Raw genomic sequence first — 26,347 nt, forward strand, 5'->3', positions numbered from 1 at the left:
CTTTTCTGATCTGTCTTGATGGTGGCCTATTTGCAGGAGGTGAATTAGATCTGTATTGATTATGGGTTAGCTGCCTAAGTAAATGGAGGCATGCTCCCAATTTCTCTCATCCATGTTGACTGGCTTGCCAAGCCAGACCAGTTATTTGGAAGAAAATTTCAGAAGTGGAAAAAAGTTTGGAAAAAGTTAACTAAAATATCAAAAAGCTGAGCAGCTGCTGTATGGGAAAAGGTTACAAGATCTGAGATTGTTTAGTTTAGGAAAAGGAGAGACATGATAGAGGCGTACAGAATTATGTATCGTGTGGAGAAAGTAGGCTTGGAGACATATTCTACTCTATCTTATATGTAATAGTAGAACTCAAGGACATCCCATGAAGCTACTAGGTGGGAGATTAAGGACAGATTAAAGGAAGAATATCTTTACGCAGCGGGTTTTTAAACTATGGAATTCACTTTCATAGGATGTACTGATGGCCACCAATTAGGATGGCTTTACAAGGGGATTGAACAAGTTCCTGGAGGTGAAGGCTATCAGTGGCAACTAGTCCTGGTGGCTATATGCTACCTCCAAGCATCAGAGACAATATGCTTATGTCTGCCAGTTGCTGGGGAACGTGAGTAGGAGGATGCTGTTACATTCATGTCCTACTTTTGGATTTACACTGGGCAGCTGGCCACTGGGATGGATCTTCATCTGATCCAGCTTGCCTCTTCTTATATTCTTAGTTGCTAAACTGGGTAGCAGTGAAGCAGCAAGTACTACAGTAGCTGGAAATCGCTGAGCTTTGATGCCACTTTTGCTTGAATGTAAAAGCGATTGTTGTGAGCATGGAACAAAACCATGGATATGATTACTTCACACTTCACTGTGAATATTGTCATTTCAATATGAAAGTCTGTTGGCTTTTCTAGGTGATAATATTGCCTGTTGGCAAATATATAACCATATAATCTAACTTTTCTTCTGCTACTGATTGAAAAGTTACTGAATTAATTGTAATTGCTTTTAAAATGTAACAGGGTTACTTACCTTGCGTTGTCTTTATTTTCCTAGGCATGCCAGGTGAAAATCTTTTTATTTGCCCAAGTGTTTATGTTCAGACTTAATTTATTTTACATGTTGGATTGAGAGAGAATTCTTCTACAATATTCAAAATACATTTTATATAATATATGCTGCTCAGAGAGGTGAGGCCTCAGCTAATACGTTTTAATACAGACTATAATAAATGAGCTGAATATATTGCCCTGCAGTAAGAGTTCATGGGAACAGTAGCTTTTATAGAACTGCTTCCTCAATTCCACTGCCTCCAGCAAGTGGGGTGGCGGCTTGCTGAGTAAGGTACAGTCGTAAAACCTATTTCTGAGTGTGTGAATCTCTGCATTCAGGCCAGAACTGTAAGCTCAACTGCCTACATAGTAGCTTTTTGGCAGTGTTTTATGTGTACAAATGGTTGGATCCAGATTTACATTGGTTCAAGTGTTCTGATGGAAGTGGGCCTCCTTACTATCTTATTTGCAGCCCCTTCCAGCCCCCTGAAAATCCAACACAGAGTCAGAAGAAACTTTTAAGTGGGATGAACTGAGGGTTTTTTTGTGGGGGGGGATCTCAAAATAGTCAGAGGGTCTTTCCTTCTGCAGACCCCTTTCTCTCAAGAAAAGTCCTCTTGTAGAAGGCAGATTCTGGATCCAACCCAAACCCTTTTCCTGTCATGGATTTCCCTTCATATGGATTGGAGAGATTTCAATGCAATGCAGAGAAAATAGGTGATTTTGTGCACTTAAATATTTAGCAACACTAAGTGAAATAAATAGGACTGAACAACCCCTGACTTTCAGCATACTGTACTTGTCATTTGCAGCCCTGCGGGGCCATGCTTAAATGGTGTACAATCTCATGCGCACCCCGTCTTTGCAACCTCAGTGCTGTGACTTCTAACCTTGAAACAGATGGTAACAAAATGGTTCAGTATTCTCTGCAAAATTTTTCTTCAGCTTGACAGTGAGGAATGAATTGAATGATTATGGCAGAAAGACCATGGAAATGGTTCTTGTAGATGCGATTGACCAACTTTTCCACTACTGTGCATCATGCAAATCCTTACTTTCTCAGTATTTCCTTCGCATAAAGATGCTTAGCTGAGGAGGCTGGGAATCATTTCATCAGAATAAGTCTCTTAAGCTCTTTGCTCAGAAGCCATTATATGGTGGGAAATAAATGAGTAATAAATATATGCTTGTGCACAGTGGTTCTCTGAACATGTGTGGATGAGATGGAGCATGGTTGTCCAATTCATTCAGTGCCAGGTTGGTTTTTAACTAGTCCTTAGTAAAATTATAGCAATTAGTCAATAGTCTGCCCTTGTAAAAAATGCTCTTGTTTCTTAACACCCATGATTTATTTCTTTAAATTGGAAGAGTAAACATTATGTTAAAGGAAGTGCTAATGCCCCTGAGGAAAACTTTGATAAATATTCCAATTAGGAGTGAATTGGAGTAATATATTATTTATACATTCTCTCACTTAGGAACCTTGTTTCTATTTGTCCCATTATTTTTTACTAAAGATTTCTTATTGGCAGAGTTTCCTTTGTTGCTTAGTTTGAATTTTTCCAATTGATTCTTCATCTGAAATCAATTTTTCGTAATGCAAGAAAAGTGTCCATGGCAGTAATATATTATATGTGGCTGCAAAGAACTGCATAAGCGGACAAGTGGGAAACATCCTAAAGTGAATCATTCTGTAATAAGCCAAATAATCGGGGGTGTATTAAGAGCATATTGTTTGAGTTGAATCAGAAAGGGTGTCACATAGCCCTTTCACACTTGTAGAGTCCCTCTGAGTCCTGTCCACTCTAAATCAAGCAGGTTTCCATTTGTCCTCCGGCCTTCGTATCCTCGATGCCAGCTGCTTCAAGGCACAAGCTATCTCCTAATGAGCTTTTCTCGCCTGGCTTTACTTCCTGGCAAATGAAAGTGATGTCCTTTCCAAAGCCAAAGCACTTCAGGCTGCATGAATTAGAACTGGAATGCTATATTAATTGAGAGAGAAGAACTCTCAGAAATTAAGATTTTGTCTCCTGTTCTTCATCCCTTAACTGTGCAACACTTCAAGCCCAATTGTAATGAATCCCCAGGGACAGCTTATTTGGAAAAAGTGGATAAATGAAATAAGGCAAAATAGTAAGGTAGGTGTACACAAAACTCAGGTGCCCAACCACAAAGTGCAGGGGTTAAGCTTAGTGACACTGTATGTGCATGTGTCTGTGTGGATGGAGTATATAATAATATTTGCACTTTTACAACCACTGGATGGTTGTATCACCTGCAAGTTAGGCTGTAGGAAGGTGAGGTTTTCAGTTAGTATTTATATAGTGTGTTTTGTGGGTGAGCATTATTTAATCATGTAATTTCATTACATGTGGGATCTGAATCTTAGTAACAAAGTCATAGGTAGTGAAAAAGGGAAGCTAATGCAGTTACAACATTATGAGTTTTGAACAGTATGCATTCCTGACAAGTTTGGACTATATGCTGTATGCCAAAGTAGTAATCATAGATGTGTTTAATGCATGCATTCATCTGTCTCTTGCCTAAACTTGTGTTTTCTAGCACCCATTGTTTTATTTTTGTTTCTTTTTTCCTCCTCTTGATAGTGATAATCTGCTAAGGAGAGCTGCATGCCAAGAAGCCCAGGTAATACCATTTAACAAGATCAAATTAGATTAAAATCCCCTCGTTATCTCACTTGTGCAGGATTCTGGAGATTCTCCCAGCAGGTCTCATCTATGTGACTAGCCTGACAAAGGGGCTGTCTGTATTCTTTTGCTCAAACACCACAAGGTATTTTCTCCTTCCTGCAGGACCAATGGTATGCACCTAATTATACCTCCAGTTCAGTGCTATCACAAATTATTCAACAGCCTCATGATGGTGGACTTTTTAAATTATTATTCAGTGTGACAGTTCTGAAAACTTAATTGCCTGTATTGCTTCTGTTAGGTAAATGCATGGGGCAGGGGTGGTAGGATTGACAACTCTGTAGATTGAAATTTCATTTTGTCAAGTGAAAGTGGAGAGCAATTAGGGTGTAGCTTTTTCATTCCGATTGGTTCTGGTAGTCTGGAACCTATACGAAAATGGAAAAAAGTGTTCCAAGGAAGTGGGGTGGGGGGGAATTGATTTTTTAATACTCTGTATTTTTTCTCACACTATGAATTTTCATACATGCCCCTTTGATCCTGTTATGGGGTGAACTCCCTTTTGATTCCTAAACCCTGTGACCACCAAATTTCATATCAGCCCTTTTGTAAACTGTTGATGTCTTTCTCTTTGACAGTGGCAAAAAATTTCCATAAATATTTGACAGCATAAAAAGAATGGACAGGGTGAAAGTGATATTTATTAGAGTGTCAGTATTAAACATAGTTATCTGTGGAGCGAACGTAACATGCACATACAAAAATCATTTATACAGAGCCAATTGGGAAGTAAAATATCAGCTCCAAGTGATATTTCTGGTGGTCCTGTCGAATCTCTGGTTGATGTCTGGAATACAGAGGTGACCCAGGCAGTGGACATGATTGCTCCTGTGCACCCTTCCCTGTAGTAGAGCTTGTACAGCTCCATGGCCTGCTCCGGAGCCGAGAATGATGAAGCAAATCAGGAGGTGGCTTGAGTGCAGATAGAGGGAAACTATTGTATAGATTCAAGCCCTGGTGTCTGCCTGTAGAGGCAGTGAGAGTGGCAAACAAACAGTATCTGATTGCCGCCACCTAATCTTCTCTTCACTACCCTCCAGAGGCTCTAAGGTTATCTGGTGCCTACAATGTGCTGGTCCCAAGGACATCTTACAGCCATCTAAAGTCTGCTGCAATATATGTGCTAGGTATTTCCAAAATATTGTGTTTGTTTGTTTATTTATTTTCACATTTAAATGCCTCTCAGTAGCCTGACAGGACTTTCTAAGCCACTAAAATAAATTTTCTTATATCCACCAGGACTTAGACTCCAATGTTATTACAGTGAAATCAGGTGAGATATCCAGAGCACAGTCTAGTCAAATGCTTTTGGATGAATTCCTGTTAGTACTGTTCAAAGATGTTGACAAGGTGTTTGGACAGGTTCATGCAATCATGTCCATGCTGGATTCTTGCCCCACTAGTCTAATAAAAGCTAGCAGGGAGGGAATTGGCAGCTGGTCCAGGGATGTGCTTAGTGCCATTTTATGAGAAACAGTGGTCCCTTGCCACCTGAAAGAGGTGGTGGTGAGTCCCCTCTGAAGAAGCCCTACCTGATCCCAGAAGGACACAATAATTTTAGGCCAGTGGTAAACATCCTCTTCCTGGGCAAGATTCTTGAGAGAGTAGTGACCAGCCAGTGACCCTTGGTTCAGACTGATTATCTGGATCCATTTCAGTCGGGTTCAGGCCTGGATGGGTACAGAAACAGTTTTGGTTGTTCTGTATGTTGACCTGTGCCAGGAGAGAGGCAAGCTACTCCTAGACCTCTCAGGGGCTTTAGATCCCACTGATCTAAAGGATCCCATGGTATCCTTCTGGAGCACTGTCTGAGGTGGGAGTGGGAGGCCCTGCATTGCACTGGTTCCGCTCATACTTGAATGGCTGGCTCCAGAAAGTTGTGCTTGGGGGATATTGTTTTGTGCTTGGACTCTCCAGTATGGGGTTTTTTGGGTGTTAGTCTTGTCCCCCATGTTGTTCAACATCTACATGAAAACGCTGAGTGGGGTCATCTGTAGTTTTGGAGCATGTTGTTTTCAGTATGCTGATGAGATGCAGCCCCTTTTTGCCTTTTCATCTTTAGCAGGTGGTGCTGTGGATGTGCTAAGCTGGTGCCTCGCTGCTACAATGAACTGGATGACTGTTAACAGACTGAAGTTCAGTCCAGACAAGACAGATGCTGTTTGTGGGTTGTTCTGCTGATTGGCTGGAGGGAGTATAACCTGTTTTAGATGGGGTTGCACTCCTTATGAAGGAGCAGGTTCATAGCTTGAGCATGCTCCTTCAGCCAACTTTGTTAGTGGAGGCTAAGATGGTTTTAGTGACCTTCTACCAGCTTCAGCTACATCCCTGCCTGGACAGAGATATCCTGCTATTAGTTATCTAGCATTAGATTTGCACTAGAAACTAGATTACAACAATGCACAGAAGCTTCAGCTTGTACAAAATGTGGCAGCCAAATGAATTACAGAGACCAAATGCTCAGAGCATATAGTGCCAATTCTGGCTGGCTTGTATTTGCTGCCTATATGCTGCCAAGCACAGTTCAGATGCTGGTTTAACCTATACAGGCCTATATGATTTGGGACCACAGTACTTGTTGGAGTGCCTCCCCCAGCCGCCATGTACCTGGGCACTAGGATCAAGATCTGGGGCCTGCCACCTCTGAGGGACAGTTGGTGGCAACAAGGAGAAGCGTCTTTCTGTGGTGGATCTCCAGTTATGGAATGAACTCCCCACTAAGACCCTCCTGGTACTAACCTTAATATCTGTATGGCACCAGGATAAGTCTGTCATTTAACATGGAACATTTAATTAACTTACTGGGGCTTTTTAGTTGCTTATTTAGGTCTTAAGATTTAATTTGTTTAAGGTATTGTAATGTTTATATGGGTTTCAAATTCAAATTAAATTTGAATTAAATAAAATTCAAATTAAATTCAGTTTTAATTTTTGTGTGGTAATATTTTTATTCATTTCATTTCATTTCATTTTATTTTATTAGCCACATGGCTCCCTGGGCAGGTTATTTTTAATGTTCATATTTTATATTGTATTTTATGTGTTGTTGTAAGCTGTTCAAAGAACTTCAGCTATTGGACATTATAGAAATTGAATAAATTAATAATCAGAAGGAAGTTATATAAAATTCTCCTTTAAATCTGAACTTCTTCAACCAATTAAAGGATGTGCTTAAATAGATGTGAATACCCATTGTGGCAAAAAGCTCTAAAATAAATTCTGAGGGTTGCCATTCCCTCCAGCTACTAGGAGACAGTACTCAACTTGGCTTTTATTTATTTTATCAGAAAATGACATTCTCAAGGGTTGCAAAAGTTTAATCATAAGAAGAAACTAAAGCCTAGACCAGAGATGGCAAACCTTTTAGAGACCGAGTGCCCAAACTGCAACCCAAAACCCACTTATTTATCGCTAAGTGCAATAAAACCTAAAAACTGAGTCTTTAGTTTAGAAAAAACAACTCACAGCCCATCTAAGCAAATATATATATATCCTTGGCAGCCCAATAACAGGCCATGGGAAAGCTCAGATGAGTTGCGACTAATGAGTCAAGGCTCGTGACATAATCGCCTGGTGCCACTTTGCCTTTCTGAGCACATGCATGGCCCCCATGTGCGCAGTTATCTAATGCTCAGCTGGGGTGATGCTGGGGCAACTTGGCTTGCAGGCTGACCAAGAGGGCTCTGTTTGCCTGGTGTGGCACATGTGCCATAGGTTCACCACCGTTGGCCTAACCCTACTCTGGTGCACTCCGCTAACCCTAATATAGGAGTAAAATACCATAGAAAAGAGGACGATTCTGAAAAAGCCTCCCTTGATTAGCTGTTTCTGCACAGCTCAGCATTTCTGCCCATTCTGAACACATTCCAACCATCAAAACCATGCTAGGACACCTCGTTTTGCTAAGCCTATTTCAGCGATGGTGAACCTTTTAGAGACCAAGTGCCCAAACTGCAACCCAAAACCCACTTATGTGTTGCAAAGTGCCAACACTACAGTAAAACCTTTAGTTTAGGTTTTAGTTTTGAAAAAACAACTCACAGCCAGTCCAAGCAAATATATATATATCCTTGGCAGTGCCCTGACCGGCCATTCAAAATCTCAGATGAATCAGGGCTAATGAGTCGCAGCTTGTGATGTCATTGCCTGGCTCCACCATTCCTTTCCGAGCATGCTCATGGCCCCTATGTGTGCTGTTATCAGCTGCTAGGGCAATGCTGGGACACCTTGGCTTATTTGCTGACAGAGAGGGTTCTATATGCTCTCTGTGGCACACATGGCATTGGTTTGCCACCATTGGCCTAGAGTTGACCATACATGTAAGCCATCACTGGCCTTTCAGTTAAAAAAAAAAGGAATTTTTTCATTGCAGATACAACACTAGAGACATATTATTTCATTTGTCCTTGCATTAAATTCCATGCTTTCAGCTAATCCAGTTCTTACATTTGATTGGCAGTGACAGTCATCAAACATAAATGAATCAAGTGACATAAACAGGTTTATGGAATATTCAGTCACAGTTATTGTTTATACTACTTTGAGGACTTTTGTGTAATGGGGGAACTGATGTGAATGGTAAAGAGGAGGACAGAGTGGTCAAATGAGAAGTAAATTTTAAAATCAGTTCCCAAGGTCCCTCCTCTTCCTCTGCTAAAGGACTAGCAAATTGTTATGAAGGCTTTTGATATGTGTTTCCCTTCATCTTCTTTAATGCATGAGAGCAAAGCCTCCACAAAGAGCAAGTCTGCCAAATGTATAAGTTGTGGAAGAGACAAGTTGTTTGTTCAGTGCAGGCAAATATATTGCTCCCTCTACCAAGTAAATAATTAAATATTTCTAACAGCTGTAACAGACCAGAATTAAAAACGCAGACAGTCATTTTCCCTGATTTCCCTCAAGAATGCAAAAGTAATAGAATTAATCACTGATTTCCCCATCTGTTCTTCAGATAACATGTCAGTTTGATTTCCTCTGTCCTTTGCCCTCATGAATCACTGTTTTTTTATGTACCTTCTGCCTTCTCTTTCTCATTGCAGTGAAATAAATAGAACGCAATGCTCAACTTTGTTCTAATTCATTTTAAATTCTCTGCTCTAATAATCTCAATGATTTTGATAATTGCTATGAGTTACTGCTTTGAAAAGTTACAAAACTCTTGCATTAATACAATTGTTTCAGCTGCCTTGTTTTATACCTCTTCACAAAATGCTCTGAGAATAAATGCATTGATTACTGTTATTACTTATATTTTCCCAGCACTTGTCTCTATTACTTAGCTTGCATCGAAGTGTGGCAGACATGTCACAGTACAGAATGCCATACTTGTATAGTCTATACACTGTTCACAACTAACAGCATGTACATAGTTCAGTTCCATATGCTAATTGTCAAGGCTGCCTGCAACTTTTAGATTTGCAGCCATAACGTTTAACAGAAGGCTGGATTAAGCGTTTTGCAGATCTGAAAATGTCAAGGTGGACTTTAGCTGCTAACTGAGAGTGGGCAGACTAAAAAAAGCCATCCTGCTTCCCTTTACTGAGCCATTTCCTTTGTGTGGGGCAAGAAGTTGCCCAGTAACTACCAAGATAACATGGAGGTGTCAGGGCTGTGTGCACTGTCAGAAGCAGAGGAGAAATATGATTATTGTATAACAGGAAACTCCCACTTTTCCTTCTTTATTAGGTATTCGGCAACCAGATTATTCCTTCTAATGTGAACATAAAGAAAGCAACGGTATTTCTCAACCCTGCAGCTTGTAAAGGGTAAGATTCCCCAAGGTATCTCTTTACTCTGCCTACTGGCACTGTTTCTTACTGCCTTTGTTGGTGAGGGCAAAGCCATTTGTGTGAATCAAAGTCTTACCCCTTATCAACCTCAAATCTAATATTATCAGACTTAAGCAGTTTGCAATATAGATAAGAAACCATAATTAGAATGGTCATTTGGTACATTTACTTATATGAATCTCCTCATTAAGGTCATGCATATTTATTTTCATGCTGTTGTTAGAATGTAAGGTTCATGTAAATAGCAGTGCTGAGCTGCTTGTCATGCAGATTTGATGTCCCTAAAGCCACTTGGTGTTCTCTCTTCCAAATGCACTTCTGAGTTATTGATAGCAAATAGCCAATTCGTGCAAAAGTTGTTTTAAAGTCCAATGTACAGCTAAAGTACTGCTGTGAAGTAAACAGTGTCTTCTGACCATGCATGCACCTCTTCCAAATAGGCATCCGATCCTGTAAATTATGTCTGGGTAAGATTTGAATTTATTAATTAATTGATTCATATCACTTATTTACCACTTACTATAGTAAATATCTAAATGATTTTGATATACTTTTCCATCATTTCCTGGAAAACTAGCATGCCAAGGAGAAGAGTTCTCGGCTGCCCTCCCTGCTGTGCCAGTTTTCTAAGGCAGATTCCAGATGAGTGGTTCCCAGCATTTCTAAATGAGAGCCATGCTGTAAGTCAGTGTGGAGCAGTGGCTGGAGTGTTGGACCACGGAGATGCTACTTGGCCATGAAGCTCACTGGCTGTCTTTGGGAAAGCCACTTATTCTAGACCTAACCCAACTCACTGTGTCATTCTGAGGATAACGGAGAGAAGGAAAAGTGGGATAGAAATAAAACAAACAGTAAATAAATTATTGTTCCGAATGACTATTGAGGACATCACACTTCCTCTGTATGTTTATCCCATTGCATTTCACCCACACCACTGGGCGGGTAGCAATAGGAGGGTCCACTTCACCTGAAGCTTCCTCCAGTGAAGACTCTATATGGGGAAATGTGTCTTTGTGTGCATAGAGGTATCTGCAACTTAAGGGTTTTCCTTCCATGCATACCACACTTACTGTGATAGATGTTTGACTGTTTTAAAACATTGTCTGGTTAGCCTAAACTGAAAACTCATTTTTGATAGGATATAAGTCTTACAAACTACACATCTCTGAAAAATGGCCCTTATTTAAAATCTTCTTTTGTATTCTCTGGGTGCTATAAATTACCTTACCAAAATAATTTATAATTAATAGCATGGCTATTTATTATGCAGTAACCGGCATAAAATGCACAGGAGCATAACCAAAACAAGGTCAGGTAAAGTTTTTGTTTTAACGTTACTGAATAATCAGGTAATATTTCTTCTTAAATGTAGAATTTGCATCCTGTCAACCAAGGGCTAGTATCCCATACCTTATTATTAGGATAATAATACGTAATTTATGTTAGGGTTTATTTGGGGTGTTTTCTGCAAGAAAACAACCTAGAAAGTTTCTTAAGTTAGAAAAGAAAAGTGAAGTAATACTAGAGCAGTAGGACTATGAGTTGTACCTATGCAAGCCAACTACCATATATTCCACATGGTAGGGATGACCTCTCCCCTACAGGTTTGTTATGAATATGGAATGAGGGCTGGAGTAGGGAGAGCCATATATTTCCTGCTGGAAAGGAGTGATATAAATGTAATGTAATGAATGGAGGATATATGGGATTGGCCAAGAAAGAAAAAGGGTATTCAACAAAACCTTAACTTCTTAAATATTGCAGGCCAGGGTATACTTGTCTGGAAGTAAGTCTTGTTGAGCTTGGTTTGATCTTACTTTTAATCTTGCTTTTAAAGGCCTGTAAAATATTTACACCTAAAGGCAGGAGTTTATTATACCTTCTGCTCACTTTGCTAATTAGGATAAAAGTGATTTCTCCCACTTTGTTTATTTTTTGTTCAACCTCATCATAGAATACAATCATCATGTCATTCTCAGGTGAGTCTAATACAGGATCTTTCAGGACAATTTTTGTAAGGAAAGTTTCTTGGGGAGAAGTCAAATTAGCCACATACAAGCATGGAAGCTGTTCATATTGCATTTTTGGACTGCAGCTTGCAAGACAGCGCACTGACTGGAACAGGAAGCAGCTCTGATGGATTGCTTTTGATCAGGATCACAGCACGGGAGTCAGGGGCTTGGCCAGTCCCTGACTCTGCATCCAACTTCCTCATTGCCTCCGAATTGTGGATCATTTCAGGACTAGCTGAAACAGAACACTTCCTGCACACCCAGTTCTTTTCCTTCTCCCCCATCACTGGACTGCTGCTTACACTGGAAAAAACTTAATGTGTTAATTACATTTCCCCCACAACAAGTGGGTGAGAATTGTGTGCTAGCTACCCTAAGATCCTCTGGGGAAGGGCAGGATAAAACTAACGTAATAGAATGCATAAATTGTCTGAGTCTAACATTGCTCGGTGTTCTTTCATCCGCCCCCTCCAGCCCACTCATTCACTTCACTTGTGAGGAAGGCAGACTTCATTGCTTGCCCAGATATCTTGCCACTGAGAACTGTATACGGATTATTCATTCTGCGTGCAAAAACAAATGGCCATATTTATACCAATAAAATAAGACCATAGGCAATAGCTTTGATTTGGTTCCCTCAGCTACTAGACATGGCCAGGGATGTGCTGAACAGCTTATTTTTAACATGAACATAATTTAGGTTTTTTTTTTTTTAACACTGAGGGATATTTTTAAAAGCAACAGCTCTGAAGTGATCTGTCATATTTTACTTTCTAGCAAAGCCAGGAGTCTGTTTGAAAAGAATGCAGCTCCAATTCTCCACTTGTCTGGTTTGGACGTGACTGTGGTGAAGGTAAAGAATTAGGACGGACTTAACCTTTCTCTTCCTAGTAATTATTTGTCTCTTCCAGTACATATTGGTCAGAATTCACCTCATGTTACTAGAGGTGAAACTAAAGCGAAAGAGGACACATGCTGAAGTGGAAGGATATTATTATTTTTTATTATTTTTAAATAATGCCATTTTGTGGGGGAGGGTTGTGGCATTTAGTTTGTTGAAATAGAGTGATGGAAAATATGTAATGCATCTTGATGAGAGACCCAAGAGAATGTTTTGGAGTGACAGCTACCAATGCATGCCGGTAGGTAGAAGAATTGGTAACTGGCCACGCAAAATTTTGATGTGCAAGAGCTCGTAAAATTGCCACAGAACACTTGAGATTGATAAAGAACACCATTTCACACCTGCAGTCACCCTTTGGATGGGAACTACTCAGAAATGCTGATGGGAGCATTAAGTACATAAGAAGAAGAGAAAACTTGGATGGATTAAACATTTTTGGGATTGTGTTGTTTTGGTTATTAACTTATTTGTGCGGTATGCACAAGAAATAAAGGCGGATCATTTTCCATTCATAGGCAGGAGGGAAATGTCCCACCTCTGGGGGACTTAAAGACCAAGTAGGCTAACAACCATTTCCTGGAAAGGCAGCATCTCTCATTTTATGAAAATTTAAGTGATGCTACCTTTATGCTGAAACAAATTAATATTCTGCCTAGTCTGGCAGGTAGCAGCTCTACTGGGTCTCAAGCAGGGGCTTTTTTCCTAACCCTGGTACTCAAAATCCAGGAGAGACTGTTGAGTTCCATATTAGTGGGCCTCATCCATTGCAGCTTCACTTTTGAGCTTTATGGGAGTTGTGCATGGTGCTAAATCCCATCCCCAAAACAGGCTTGCCACTATTGAGCATCATGGACAGCTCCTATAAAGCAGAAGAGAAACTTGCCATGGTTCAGGAACTCTACTGCCAAAACCTGGCTGTGGTAGTGATTTATTTATATCACACCATCCATCAGTGTGCGTGGTGCTTTACAAAGCACCTCCTTGCGTGAAAAGTTTGTCTTCTGCAAGTGAGGGATGAATCCTTCTCATCAGTTAGCAAAGGTATTGTGTCTGTCCAAGGGGTTATGTTGTTAAGTACAACATGTGCAATTGCTATGTCAGAACTTGGATGGCAAGTGGCTGCACGTTCTTCCAGTGCTCTAAGATGTAGTGTGGACAGTTCAATAGGTGGTGCTGTTTGCTTTCACTAATAAACCAACAGAGAGTTTTGACTGAAAGGCAAGGAAGGGAACAATCTATTTGAAGAGACTCAGCCATCTGTTAGTCCTGCAACTTCTCTTCTTCTTTTTACATCAAAAACAAGTGATATTACATGCTTTGGGTTAAGTACTTCTAATTTAAAAATAGCCCAGACTGTATTTCTCTTAGGGTGCCATCCTCTGCATTCAGGGGATTGTGGGCATCCAGTTGGAGTATGAGGGCAAGGATTGCCTCTGTGCTTCTCATGTCCTGCAATAGACACAGACTGATTTTGGCCGTCTGCATCTTTTGCCCCTGCTCATAGAGAAGGAGCTGAAGCACTGCCGGGAGTCTTCATATTCCAGAGTGATGCCCCTTTCCCCCTTTCTGCCCCCTGGAAGGCTCCCCGCCCCATGCTGGCACTTGTGATTTTGGAGCGGCAGCGGGCATGGGAAGATCCATGCCTGCTGCAAAGGTGACTGGAAGGTGCTCCATGGTTGGAGTCACAGCTCCACCCTCAGAACACACGGCTAAGGTGGGAGCTGGATTCTTACCTATCCTCTGGCCACCCTCTAGCTGCCACAGGCTTGTGCCCTTAGTTGGGTGAAAAAATATATTGTTAGAATGTCTCTGTGTGATGTACGGTGAGCCTGGGGGTGGTTGTTTTATGGGCAGAATACATATTTAAAAAATAAATAAGATGGCACATACTGTGTTGAGATTAAAAATATACTTGTGCATGTGGAGCTAAAACATATATACCAATTTTTCCTTCGGGGCAGGCAGTGTTAAAAGCACAGTACATTTCTGCACTTCTTTTTAAATCACAGACAGATTATGAGGGGCAAGCAAAGAAGTTGCTGGAGCTGATGGAACACACAGACATGATTATAATTGCAGGAGGAGATGGAACTCTACAAGAGGTACTGTGAAATTTCTTATGTGTTCCTTATCTTCCCTCACCTGCCTTTGCTGGCATCTTATCCATATTAGAAGCAGTGAAATGGAGGCTGAATTATACTATCAATAATTTTTTCAGGGCTCCTTTGCAAGTAGTTAATCTTGAACAGCACTCTCAGGTAATCCCAGCCCCCAAAGGTGCAGTCTCCTTGAGTATACAAGATGTAGGAGCTAGAGACAGACTACAGTTTGGACATTATTGGTACTTGGTGATGACTGGTCAATTTTTCTTTTTTAACCATGTACAAAACCCTCTTGCTGCTTATGTCTGCCAATGTCTCCCCAGTGCTCAGGTTTGGCTTATATCGTCATGTTATTTCTGCCGTATTTTAGGAGCACAAGGCATTTCTGTGCCTAAAAATATTTAGTAATGTGTGTTTCAAACATACTTTACTATCCCAGCCCCTGATTATTTCCTTTCAAGGAGAACTTCTGTCATGTATGCAGTTCTTGTGGAATATGGCCACTTAACAATTGGGAAGAAACATTGTACAATGGATAAAGAAGGTACAAAATTAGTATACAGAGATTCAAATTTCCCTTAAATGCAGAAGCACAGATACATGATCATCTCTCTTCCAGTTTCAAGTTACTTGTTCTAAAGAAACTGGAGCTAACATGAATGTTAACTTTGTTTGGCTGTAATGCAAACTATTAATACATTAACACATCTCTGGATTGTGAACCTTTTTGTGACTGCACCTTATGTTGTTTTGAGAAGATTGGAACTGTTCACTTCTATTAAGTAGCTGCTCTTTAGTATTACGTCTCAATATAGACAAACTGTAAATTAGGAAGTTTGCTTGTTTCCCTAATCCATAGCTAAGATTAAACATAGTGTAGAGTTCAGACTGACAGCAAAAGGAGAAGGGGACGGCACAGGTTGAGGTGGCTAGACGGGGTCATTGGGGTGGTTGGGGTGAGCTTAGGTGAACTCCAGGGGATGGTGGAGGACAGGAGAGGCTGTAAAAAAGTTGTCCATGGGGACACGACTTTGCGACTAAACAACAAACAGGAGTTCAGGTATAACATGAAACTGCAGTTAGTTGAAAATGGGAAGAAATGCTTCTGATCTGGGGTAAGGTGGCAAGGGAGCTGACAAGAATGAATCTTGTTTATTTAACCCTAAGCCATAGTTGAATCTACTGTCTGAACCAGGCTAGTGCTGACCAGGAGCTGGCTTTTGTAGGATCAGATGGCTGGCTTTAATGTCCGCCTTCTTGCTGGTGAGGTGGGGAAGCCCTTGAGGAAATACAAAGCCTGGTTTGTCAATTGGCTGCACTTAAGGCAGATGTGGGGAGCCTCTCCCCCTCCAGATCCTGCTGGAGTCCAGCTGTCTGCCCTGTGGACCATTGCCCATGGTGGCTGGGGCCAGTGGGAGTTTTAGTCCAGCAGCACCTGGAGGAATATCAGTTCCCCTCCTTTGACTTAAGGGCTCCAATCTCTGCCTGGCCATTTGCCAGCCTTTTTGTCCCTTTGAACCTTGACCTGTCTCGGAGGTTACAGGTTTTGTCTCTTAATCTAGTTCTGTGAAAGCTGCAGGGTCTGTTTTATGAGAGAACAACTGTTAAAGCTGCATCTTATCCAAAGAACTAATGTATCATGAATCCTGAAGCCTTTTGTAAGTTTGGCACCACGTGTAGAATAACTGAGGATGAAGGCTGCATATGATGCTGGTTGAGGGGCCATGTGTACTGGGCACACACCTACAGTGCACATCTAGTGAACCTGGTGTGGGTTGCTCTTGCCTTGTGGGCACTGATGGAGACAGGATAATCTGTTTGAGGATTTCTTGGGGAGGAAGAAGAGAGCACAGGCAGGAGAGGGAAAAACTTGATGGTGGTTGTGGGGTCAGAACAGCTATGCAACAGTAGCAAGAAAGGCCTGGGAGGAGCACTGGATGTGCACCTGGTTAGTAGTGAATCAACTGTAGTGGTTTCCTATATGTGTTTCAAAATTTGGTGAAAAACTTTTCTGGAGCCTGGACAGCTACCTTCCTTACTTTCCCTGCCCTTGCCCGGTCCTTTTCTGGGTAAGGCCCTCAGCTTTAGAAACAGAATGAAATGGGATGTGGGGGAAGGATTGCTGATAAGATTTTTTCCTCCTCTTTGGTTCCATCCCAGGAACATTTTCCAACAATTGGATCTGACTCTTCCCACTGTGATTCCTACAAAAGCATTTGAACCTAGAATATTCCTTTGGTGCAAAAATGGTAGGATATATCAAGACCTGCTGATGTGCCACCTCTTTGTTTTGGAATTGGAAATTTCTTGCTTAGTATGTGCAGAGGCAGAGTACCAGTGCAAGCTAACGTGTTTTGGTTGTTTCAGGTTATAACTGGGCTCCTCCGAAGGGCAGATGAGGTACGGTTGCTTGTTTGTTTTTTCCTTATTGCATTCTTAATTGCAGAATCCCAGAAATTTTGCAATTTTAACTATTATGCATGAGGGGACTCTTTACACCCTGCTAGGTTCTTGCAATTTCACTTGCCTGTGCCTGGGTCAGTTCTAGGTGAGGTTGGACACCTGTGCCTAACCTGTACCATTTGATATTGCAAGGAGTGATTTAGTGTCCCTGCACACACATTTTCTTCACACAGAAAAATAGCATGTCAGGGAGAATGTCAGGTTAGAAACCTCCTCCCCAACTTCTTGTTTTCTATGTGCAGGTTACTTGTTGGCTGGGATGGATATTTGGTCATGTAAACTTCCACCTGCAGTAAGAACTGGTAGAGTTTACCACCTCCTTGGGAGCTCAGCCTTATTTGGGCACAAAACAGCTTCTTAAGCCCTTTAAGTTCTGTGTACGCACCATAGTAGAATCTGAGTGCAGAACTAATAGAACTATAAATACATATGTATATACCTTCATGTAAATATAAAATGGAGCCTGTTGTGGCCATATTTCTGTTCCCATCTGAAGCAGACTATGGGCGAAATAGATGGAGTGGCAGAGCATGTGTTACATCAAGCATATAAGGTTGTTTGTTAATAGAACTGTATTCCGATGTGTCTTATCAGAACCTGACCAAGAAAAGGCAATTTAATGATTCAGTCGAAGATCTGAGGAGGCTTTTAGCAAGTACAATGGTGCCTGCTGCACAGAACTACGTTGCCTGCTTACGAAGACACAAAATTATATTTCAACAGCAATGTAAAGAATTACATTTCCATCTGGGAAAAATTAAAGCTTTCAGATCTCTACAGTTGAAAGGAAACTGGGCAAAAGGAATAATAGGAGGTGACAGCTTCAGCGCTTAAAGAAAGAAATTATATACTTCTCCCATTCCTTCTCCCCGCCCCAGCCGTGCAGTGGAGCAGTTCCTGGGTAAACAAGCAACGGACCAGTGCTGCAGTGATTTATAGTCTGGGCCTTTTTCAGTTCAGCTTCTGTTCCTTGCATTTCTTGGGGAGGGGCTTTTGCTGGTGTCAGTCTCTGGGCTGTCATATAGCAGAATTACTTGATGCTTTCCCTCTCAGTCTCCCTTCCTCTTCTCAGTGCAGCATAGTCCAGACCGCATGGAAATCCTTGACTCAAGGACTTCTATCTTCACTAAATGTGGCCACCATCAGGATTTTGACTGCCCCCTTCCCAGGAAAGAGATCATCATTCAACTCCTTAATCAGCAAAGGGTAGAGAAGAAGGAAACACAAATTGTGTTAGACAGCTGTAAAAGGAGATTAGACAAATTCAAGGTTACTAGTCATGGTACCTGCGTCAGAGGCAGTATGTCTCTAAATGACAGTTGCTGAGGAAGGCAAGCGGAAAGAAGCTGTGGGATTCGCATTGAGGAATCTAGTTAGCCATTGTGAAAAGAGAAGGCTCCACTGGATGTACCTTTGGTCTGATCCAGCAGGACTCTTCATACATTCAGAACACACACACAACTCATCTGCCAAATGATTCATCAAGCCAAAGCATGTGCAAAATTCCTTAAAAAATAAGTTTCCTTTCCCAGTCTTGGTTGTGACATAACTAAAAAGTGCCTTCAGTGTTCTCTATGTTAGGGCTTCCTTTGCATTACAGAACAGGATAGTACAGCCCATGTTATGCCTTCATTTGATGGTTGGGTCTGCTTGCAATAGACTACCTCAGTGGACTCCCTATCAGCTGTCAGGCTGCAGCATCTGATCTATTTTATCTTTTTCTGGAGCCAGCCTTGCAGCTGGTCTCTGAGTGTGTGCAGCTTAATCAGAAACTTTATTACAGAATCAGCATGTTCTTTACCCTTCATGGTGGTCCTAGTTTGGAATATGCCTTTTGTGCAGGGATGTAAATACATATTGTCTGTTATGTTCCCTGCCCTTTCCCAAAAGGTGTGCCTCCTCTTGGTCCTACCCTTTGGTTTCCATGCAGCTTCTGGACTACTTCTAGGTGTTGAAGGAGGAGCATCACCACTTGATCAAAAACTGTCTCTGCATCTTTTTGTTTGGTAACAGCCAGCAGTTGATGAAGTAGGATTAATGGGTCCTCTGTCATAGTATTTTTCTTGGTTTCCCTTCCTTCTTTTCCTTTGTGTGATAAAATGCTGCATCCCAGTGTAGTTTAGGGTAACCCCAAATAGTTATCAAATGCAAAGATAACCATGCCGACCTCTAGGGAAGAAGTCCAAAATCCAGAATTGGGCAATGCCTTTACTAGACCAATCAAAATTCCACAAAAGGGGCAAACTTTTGAGTTCCTCATCCTCTCTTCATCAAATTAGGTGGGGAAGTAACACAAAACTCCAAAACATAGGCCAAATGTTTTGGCTGCAGTTTAGATAGATCCAGTCCTGAAATGGAGGTTTATAGTACTCTGGTAGGTACTGCAGTTAGCAGATTACACTCAGCAATGCTTTATTTATTTATTATATTTATATCTTGCCCTTTCCCTCCAAAGAACCAAAGCTACTTATATAATCTTTCTCCTCCTCTCAATGTTTATCTTCACAACAACTTTGTGAGATGGTTAGGCTGAGAGTCAGTGGGAGTCTTAGTAAACTTCGTTGCCGCGTGAGGAATGAACTTGGATCTCCAAGCGCTGCACTCTAACCACTGTGCCACACATTTTGGGATACAAAAGCAGTGGATGATCACCACCTATATCCTGAAAATATTCTTCAGATGCAAGTCCCTACAAAACCAGCATGGCACATACCAGTCATTTAATCTTGACATAGGTCACTCCTGCCAAACTGCAGACAGTCCTGCACATGTCACTGGTATGTTTTTATGTTTGTGTGACACCAGCCCGTCTGTGAAAGGACAGAAGATAGAACACGAGAAGAGGAAGGGGGCTGGGTTTACAAACCGTGATAAAAGAGAGGCATTGCAGGCAACAAGTGATGGAAAGCTGCTGAGGAAAGATTTGGATTTGCTGAGTCACGGTGCTGCAAGCTGCGGTCCTCTGCAGAAAGCCCGGGTATTGTGGCAATGTAGTCATTAACACTGAGGTGCTTACACGCATCGAGGAGAACAGCTTCTGCGTGTGTGTGTATTTCAGCAGCATGGCTTTAGCCGTGCACAGTTCAGGAGAATAATACAGTGACTTGCAGCCAACAATTTTATGACAGCCAGTATGTCCAGAGAATACAGAGCTGCATTTGAACTTCCAAATCTGTTCAACCTATGACTCATTCTGTGGCCCAATTAGCAAACAAAATCTGTTCCCCCGGTTTGCAGAGACAAAGATAAATGTGTAAATCTGTCTGTTGAAAAAGACTATTTAATTGATACGTTAAAATGTTCATGCAGCTTGATTTCCAGGGGCCTTCTGAGTATTCCCCTCCTTGAGGGGAAAGGCACTCTGAATTATTGATTTCCATCTCAAGCAAGCTTTGCTTGCAGATGAAATGAGACTGGCATGCAGCCTTGCTTTGGATGCCATCTTCAGCCTTTTCGTCGATGGACACTTGCTGACGGACTCCATACATTGCTTAGAGAGAGTGTGCCAACTTCTATGTGTGTAACAATGTGCCTAATGAGTACAGAAGGCTGCTTTGTTGCCAGTTGGCACTTGGAGGGTTGTCCAGTGAGGCTGATGTTCCAAGTCATTATTCATTACTGCCTCTCTTTCAGGAAGTGCCTGACTGCTTCATGCCAAGACGCAGGGTGGAGGGGAGTGATATTGGGCGCAGCTGCGCTCTGCAGAAAGGAGCTGAATTCAGCTGATGTTGATGTCAGTTTGTTTTGCACTTGTTCCCAGGCAGCTTTCAGTAAGATTCCTATTGGATTCATTCCCCTTGGGAAGACCAGCACCTTGAGTCACACTCTTTATCATGAGAGTGCAAACCAAGTCCAGTAAGTTTGCATTTCTGCATACTATGAGGACCTTCGCAAGCATATCAAAAGGAGTAGGGTGATGGGGAGGTAGAAATCGGCAAAAATAAGGGAGGAAGGGCTGTAAATCTGATGTTTGTAAATATCTGTACCAGTTTAGCTATTTCATTTTGGGGTATGTTATGGACCTTTTTGTGAGAGTGTCTGACTTTATATTTACTATCGCCTTGTATCTTGCTCTTCCTTCTGTCTATGCGGGGCAGCATACACGAGGCCTTCCTAGTTTGTCCTCACTACAGCTCCGTAAGAGAGGTTGGTCTGACAGGAGAACTGCTTTCTAATCTCCCAGGAAGCTTCGTTGCTCATTGGCGATTTGAACCTGAGCCCACCAGTGAACACTTATACTCTAGTCCAGGGGCAGGCAAATCTGGCCCTTTCCAGATGTTTTGGAACACAGTTCGCATAAGCCCTATCTGCCATAGCCAGAGGTCAGGCAGAATGGGAGTTGTAGTCCACAGTACTGAAGGGCACTAGCTTATGCCCTGTGCTGTAACCATACTGGCTCTCAGGAAATGTTTGTCTGGCCAGCAGAGATGTCATGAAAATAGGCATTGCTGGCTTACCTATGGTGGCTCATTGTGTCAAGCTGTGCAGTTTAGGTCTGTTCTTGACAAGAGCATTGGTTGTCCCTTTAAGCCGCCAAGACGGGTGGCCTTGGAGAGAGCACAAAGGATGCCAGCAAAATCTCTGTTGAACAGAATGCTAATTAGATAACAAAATAATTATTAATAATTAGATTCTGTGAGCAAGAGTGAACAGACAGGCCTGTGTGTGGGAGTAATAATTTATCCTCTATAGCAGTGGAGTTGTGAGAAGCAGGGAGAGATATGATGGAAAGATGATGCACCACATTTCAAATTTAGATCCACAAAATAAAGAACAAAATCATGGTTGGAAATGAGCAGGAGATTCTCTGTTTCATTGTGTATTGAAGTCTTGTTACCTGCTTAGCTCTGAGGTCAGGATGGGTTAGTAACTGAAGTAAAAGCTCTTGTGTTTAGATGCCAGTATTTTTGTTCTGTGGATATGACAGTGAGGGTATACAAGTGGGCAGAGTGAGACAGTCACCTCACATGGCAAGAACTCAGTGGTACATATGGGACTGTGCTCCATGCGGTGTGTGTTCCAGGCAACATGCCCTTAGCTAGCCTGCTACCTTCAGGTGAGATGAAAGATGCTGTGCCACCAGCACTGTTAAAGTGTAGTTCAGCCGCCCACCCTGTAGGTTGAGCTTCTTTAGGTAGAATGGAGGAGGCACTGTTGTGTCCAATGACTATGGATTATGGTACTCAGCACATCTGAGTTTTAGCAGGTTGAGGAAGGCTGCTTTATACCATTATCGTCAATGTTTCCTCTAGGTCAATGCTATTAACTCTGATTGGCAGTAGTTTTCTAAGGTCCTTGGGCAGAGGTCTTCTCCAACTCTGCTTTTTAAAATCCTTTTAACTGGAGATAAGTGAATTGTGCTTGAATGTTCTGCATGCAAAGCATGTTCTTTCCTGCTGAATTATGTGCTTCTCTGACTTTTTTTTCAGATGTATCACAGATGCCACATTATCCATCCTTAGAGGAGAGACGATTCCACTTGATGTGTTGCAGATCAAGGTAATAATTTCTTAACTACCCACTCTGCTTTGGATGGGCATTCTTAGGCCTATGTCTGTCTGAATGTCTGGTTTTAGCTTTTGGTCATATGACATGGTGATAACACATCAGGACTATTTATATAAAAGCTTGCAGAACCATTTAATTATTCTTCAAAGAATGGACAGAGGGATTGAGAGCAAGGCAGTGCTTAAACTTCTTCTTTGTAATGGAAATGATGTCACACATTTGATTAGTACAGTGGCAACATAAAATAAAAATTGTGCTCATGCAGAACAGCACTAGGCACTACTGCAGGAGTAACTCACCTAGGCATGCCTTTTCTTATTGTTCTCACATGTTTAGTTTTTTTCTGGAACCACACACATATCTGATTATCTCATTTCTGAAATCATGTTTCAGTATCTCAGAGTTCCTTGTTCAGTTGCTTCCTGCAACAAAAGTAGACACCCTGGGAAGGAGGAGAGGGCTTTCACTCCTGAGGCACCCATGTGAAAAAATCCCTTTTATTTCAACAACTGTACAGTGGTCAATAATGCTGTATGTCATTCTTTAGGCTTCTGGTGTCCACAAAATGAAGTGGTCCAGTTGATGTGTTCAAAACATGGTGCTGGAGAATAACTTTGTAAATATCAACAAAAAGACAAGTGGGTCCTAGATGAAATCATGTCAGATTTTGCTTCCCTGGAAGCAAAACTGACCACAAATGATCAAACTGCAGCTGTGGGCACATCATGAGAAGATAAGACTCACTGGAGAAGACAGTAATGCTGGGGGTGGTTGAAGGCAGACCATTTAGGAGATGGTCCATTTCATAAAGGACTCATTTATGAGAGCTGAGCAGGACTGCAAAGGACAAGACATTTTGGAGGTTATTCATTAAGAAGGTCACCATAAGTTGGGGATGACTTGATGGCACATAACAAAGCTAATTTTTAAAAGCTTTAATGTAGTGTCACCAGCATGTAGTAGTTGATATTTTAGTTCAGCTCGTTGCTGAGTATTTGACCCATTGTTGCTGTGATCTCCTTAGATTAGTGTAATTGGCACATGGCTGCTTTTGTATGGATCTTTACTCCTGTTTTGCTGATTTTTTTTGCAGGGAAACAAAGACCAACCTGTGTTTGCTGTAACTGGTTTGAGATGGGGGTCTTATCGAGATGCAGGAGCAAAAGTCAGCAAGTAAAGAAATACAGTATTGTTTTGTGTTCTCTTTGCCTTTATCTTCTACCACAGAAATATTTTTCTCTGATATCCCATGCGACATCTTATATTAATCTGTATCATGTAAAGAATAGAGGGCATTGCTTTCCAATACCTGGAGGAATTTAGCTGAGAGGAGAGAGAGCAGTGTGTTGTGCAGTATGTTCATAGAAGCATTGACTCCAGGTTTGTCATCAAGCCTGTTTTGACACAAGTGGACTTCTCTCCTCCTGGGGAACCTCAGACCTAGGGCTAAAGCCAGCCATCCTGGGGGCCTAGTCTGGCCCTCTAGTATTCCTCAGAAAGCCACTCCCCTGCCTCTGATTGTTGGGTGGTTTGCTGGCTTTTCTGTGGTTTCCCCTCTTCTGAAAGACAGAAATGCCTCTCCTAAGGCATAGTTACTGCCAAGAGTGTTAAGCTACAACGTGCTGATATTTTTTGTCTTTTAGGCCCCATTTCATTTGCGTTCACCACACCCACCTTTGGAATGCGGCCCCTTAAACTTGAAGTTGCCTCTTGGGCTGGAAGAGGTTCCTCACATTTGTCCTAGGTCTTCCTCGGCCCAAGCTTTCATGGTACAGCTGTACAAACTGGTCCACTATGCTGAAGTGTCAACCTTGAGGCACTAATAGATGGATTGTTTTCCCCGTCCAGAATTAGCCTAGGTTTTAGAGTGCTGCCAGGAGCCTTGCCTAGCTCTCAGAGGGCTATTCTGAGACCCATTTGAAGCAGTTTCTACATAGCACCTGCTACATGTGTCTGCCATAACTTCAGAGTGGTTTGGCACCAGGGCTCGCCCCATCAAATTGAAAGTATCTACTTCCAAAGTGGGCATGAAGATAATGATGTGGAATTAATCCACACAGCGGAAGTGAATTATGCTTTAAGTTACCGTACATGTTACAGATGCTGCATGGAATAGCTGAGATACAGAATTTCTCATAGTGTTGAGTAAAGTATAGACTGGTTCCAAAGGGTTATCCTTCTCCCAGGATTAAGCTTTGCAGTTCACTTTAGTTTTCAAATGGTTAAGTGCCTATTTGGTGCATCTTGAAAAATGAGGTGGGTCTTCCCTGGTAAGTTATCTTCAGATATGTCCAGTACTTCTCTTGACAACTTTTCTCAAGAACAAGGAGGTTTTTGCTGTCAGGGAAAGGGGGCAAGATTATTCTGCATTATGTTCAGAGTCATTAGTTAGGTGGAGAGTTTGATGCCTGGGATTTGTTGCAGGGGCTGTGTGTGGGGAGAGTGGCAGGCTCTTCTGTTTCATGGAGGAGGTCGTTTTGGAGGCCCCTCATCCACTCAGTGGTATGGGTGCACCTTTTGGGAGGCACCCCTTTGCTTCTGTACTGGTCACTTGGTACCCGTGGTTCTGCTACTTGGGAACCACAGGAATCAGTGGAAGGGCTGGTTGTGTAAAGGTGATATGGAAAGGCCAAATGGGACTATTAGGGATAGTCCAGGGACTATTAGGATCTAACGTGTTAGGCAGGTTCTGAATCATAGTAAAATTCATGGGCCAGGTTTCACTGAGCCAGAGGTGACACCAGCATCAGTACAGATCCAGGGATCAGTTGTACTTTACAGCGAGGTGACTGGCATCTAAAGTCCAAGAATTAAATTGTAAGAAACAGCTCTAGTGAAAACTGCATCGGGAAAGATAATTGCCTTCTCCATGGCCACAACTTTATTTTGCTTGTTTTGTTTTATCCTCTTCCAGGTATTGGTATCTTGGGCCTCTGAAAATCAAAGGAGCCCACTTCTTTAATGCATTAAAGGTAAAGAAGCATCCCTATCAGTCACTCACTGTAGTTAATAAGAACATCACTGCACAGCACAGCTCAGTGGTACACTCATTTTGCATGCTCCTGAACCTAAGTTCAGTCCCTAGCCAATATCTCCAACAAGAAGGCTCTTCTATTGGAGAACCTTTGCCAGTGAACAGAGGCAACTGATTTTGAGAGAGCCGTAACTTGCCTCATTATAATCCAGCTTCATATGTTCAAATTGTGTGTGACATATGGTACAACTTGTTTTGCTATGGAGCATATTTAAGATAGTATAATACTCTAGATTATTCTTGTGGCATATCTGAAGCTGGCCCTCTACAGAGGACTGATGTGTGGCCAGTTTTGTGTGGAGCATTTTTTGCTGAATGAGCAGCAGAATCATGGAGTTTTCATAAAGCAGAATCCTGGAATGAAGCTGGAATCATATTGGAGTGCTAGAAATGGGTGGCTGAGAAAATTAATGACATTCTGGAAGAATGCTGGGGTGCAGCTGAAATCCATTAGAGGCTACTCTGCTGCCTTCCTCTAGTTCAGCCCCCTCTCATGGTTTTTGTTATGCTAATGATTCACCCTGAGATTTATTCAGTTGACGTAAGTGGTGCCTATAAATAGAGCCTACAGGACTGTTGATAATCTGCCTCTTGCAGTCAGCCTACCTTCTGTCACAAAATGAGCAGAAAGGTTAATTGCTCTAGTTTTAAGTTCTCAAGTATTGAAGGATTTGACGTTCATTAAAGGGGCCCTGTTTTTTTGTTTCCCTCCTGTTCACACCCTCTCCTGATTCCTTAGTAGTTAATAGGAATATAGGTGTCTGCTGAAATC

At 41.8% G+C, this 26,347-nt stretch overlaps 1 protein-coding gene across 5 annotated transcripts in view; it reads left to right on the forward strand.

Moving 5' to 3' along the window:
- AGK (acylglycerol kinase) overlaps positions 1-26,347 on the forward strand; it is a 53,660-nt gene that overhangs the window by 15,585 nt on the left and 11,728 nt on the right. For 2 of the 5 annotated variants that reach the window (XM_044441028.1, XM_044441027.1), the window contains 10 exons: positions 3,659-3,698; positions 9,449-9,528; positions 12,342-12,417; positions 14,478-14,570; positions 16,938-16,970; positions 17,628-17,847; positions 20,798-20,888; positions 22,463-22,532; positions 23,635-23,714; positions 25,456-25,513. In XM_044441028.1, the coding sequence (XP_044296963.1) occupies positions 3,659-3,698; positions 9,449-9,528; positions 12,342-12,417; positions 14,478-14,570; positions 16,938-16,970; positions 17,628-17,847; positions 20,798-20,888; positions 22,463-22,532; positions 23,635-23,714; positions 25,456-25,513 (841 nt within the window). Of the gene's footprint in view, positions 1-3,658; positions 3,699-9,448; positions 9,529-12,341; positions 12,418-14,477; positions 14,571-15,586; positions 16,820-16,937; positions 16,971-17,627; positions 17,848-20,793; positions 20,889-22,462; positions 22,533-23,634; positions 23,715-25,455; positions 25,514-26,347 lie in introns of those variants that run through there. The other 3 variants (XM_044441030.1, XM_044441031.1, XM_044441032.1) reach the window with 3 other exon arrangements.

Source organism: Varanus komodoensis, unplaced genomic scaffold, assembly GCF_004798865.1.
Source record: "Varanus komodoensis strain SLA01 unplaced genomic scaffold, ASM479886v1 scaffold39, whole genome shotgun sequence".
NCBI lineage: Eukaryota > Metazoa > Chordata > Lepidosauria > Squamata > Varanidae > Varanus > Varanus komodoensis.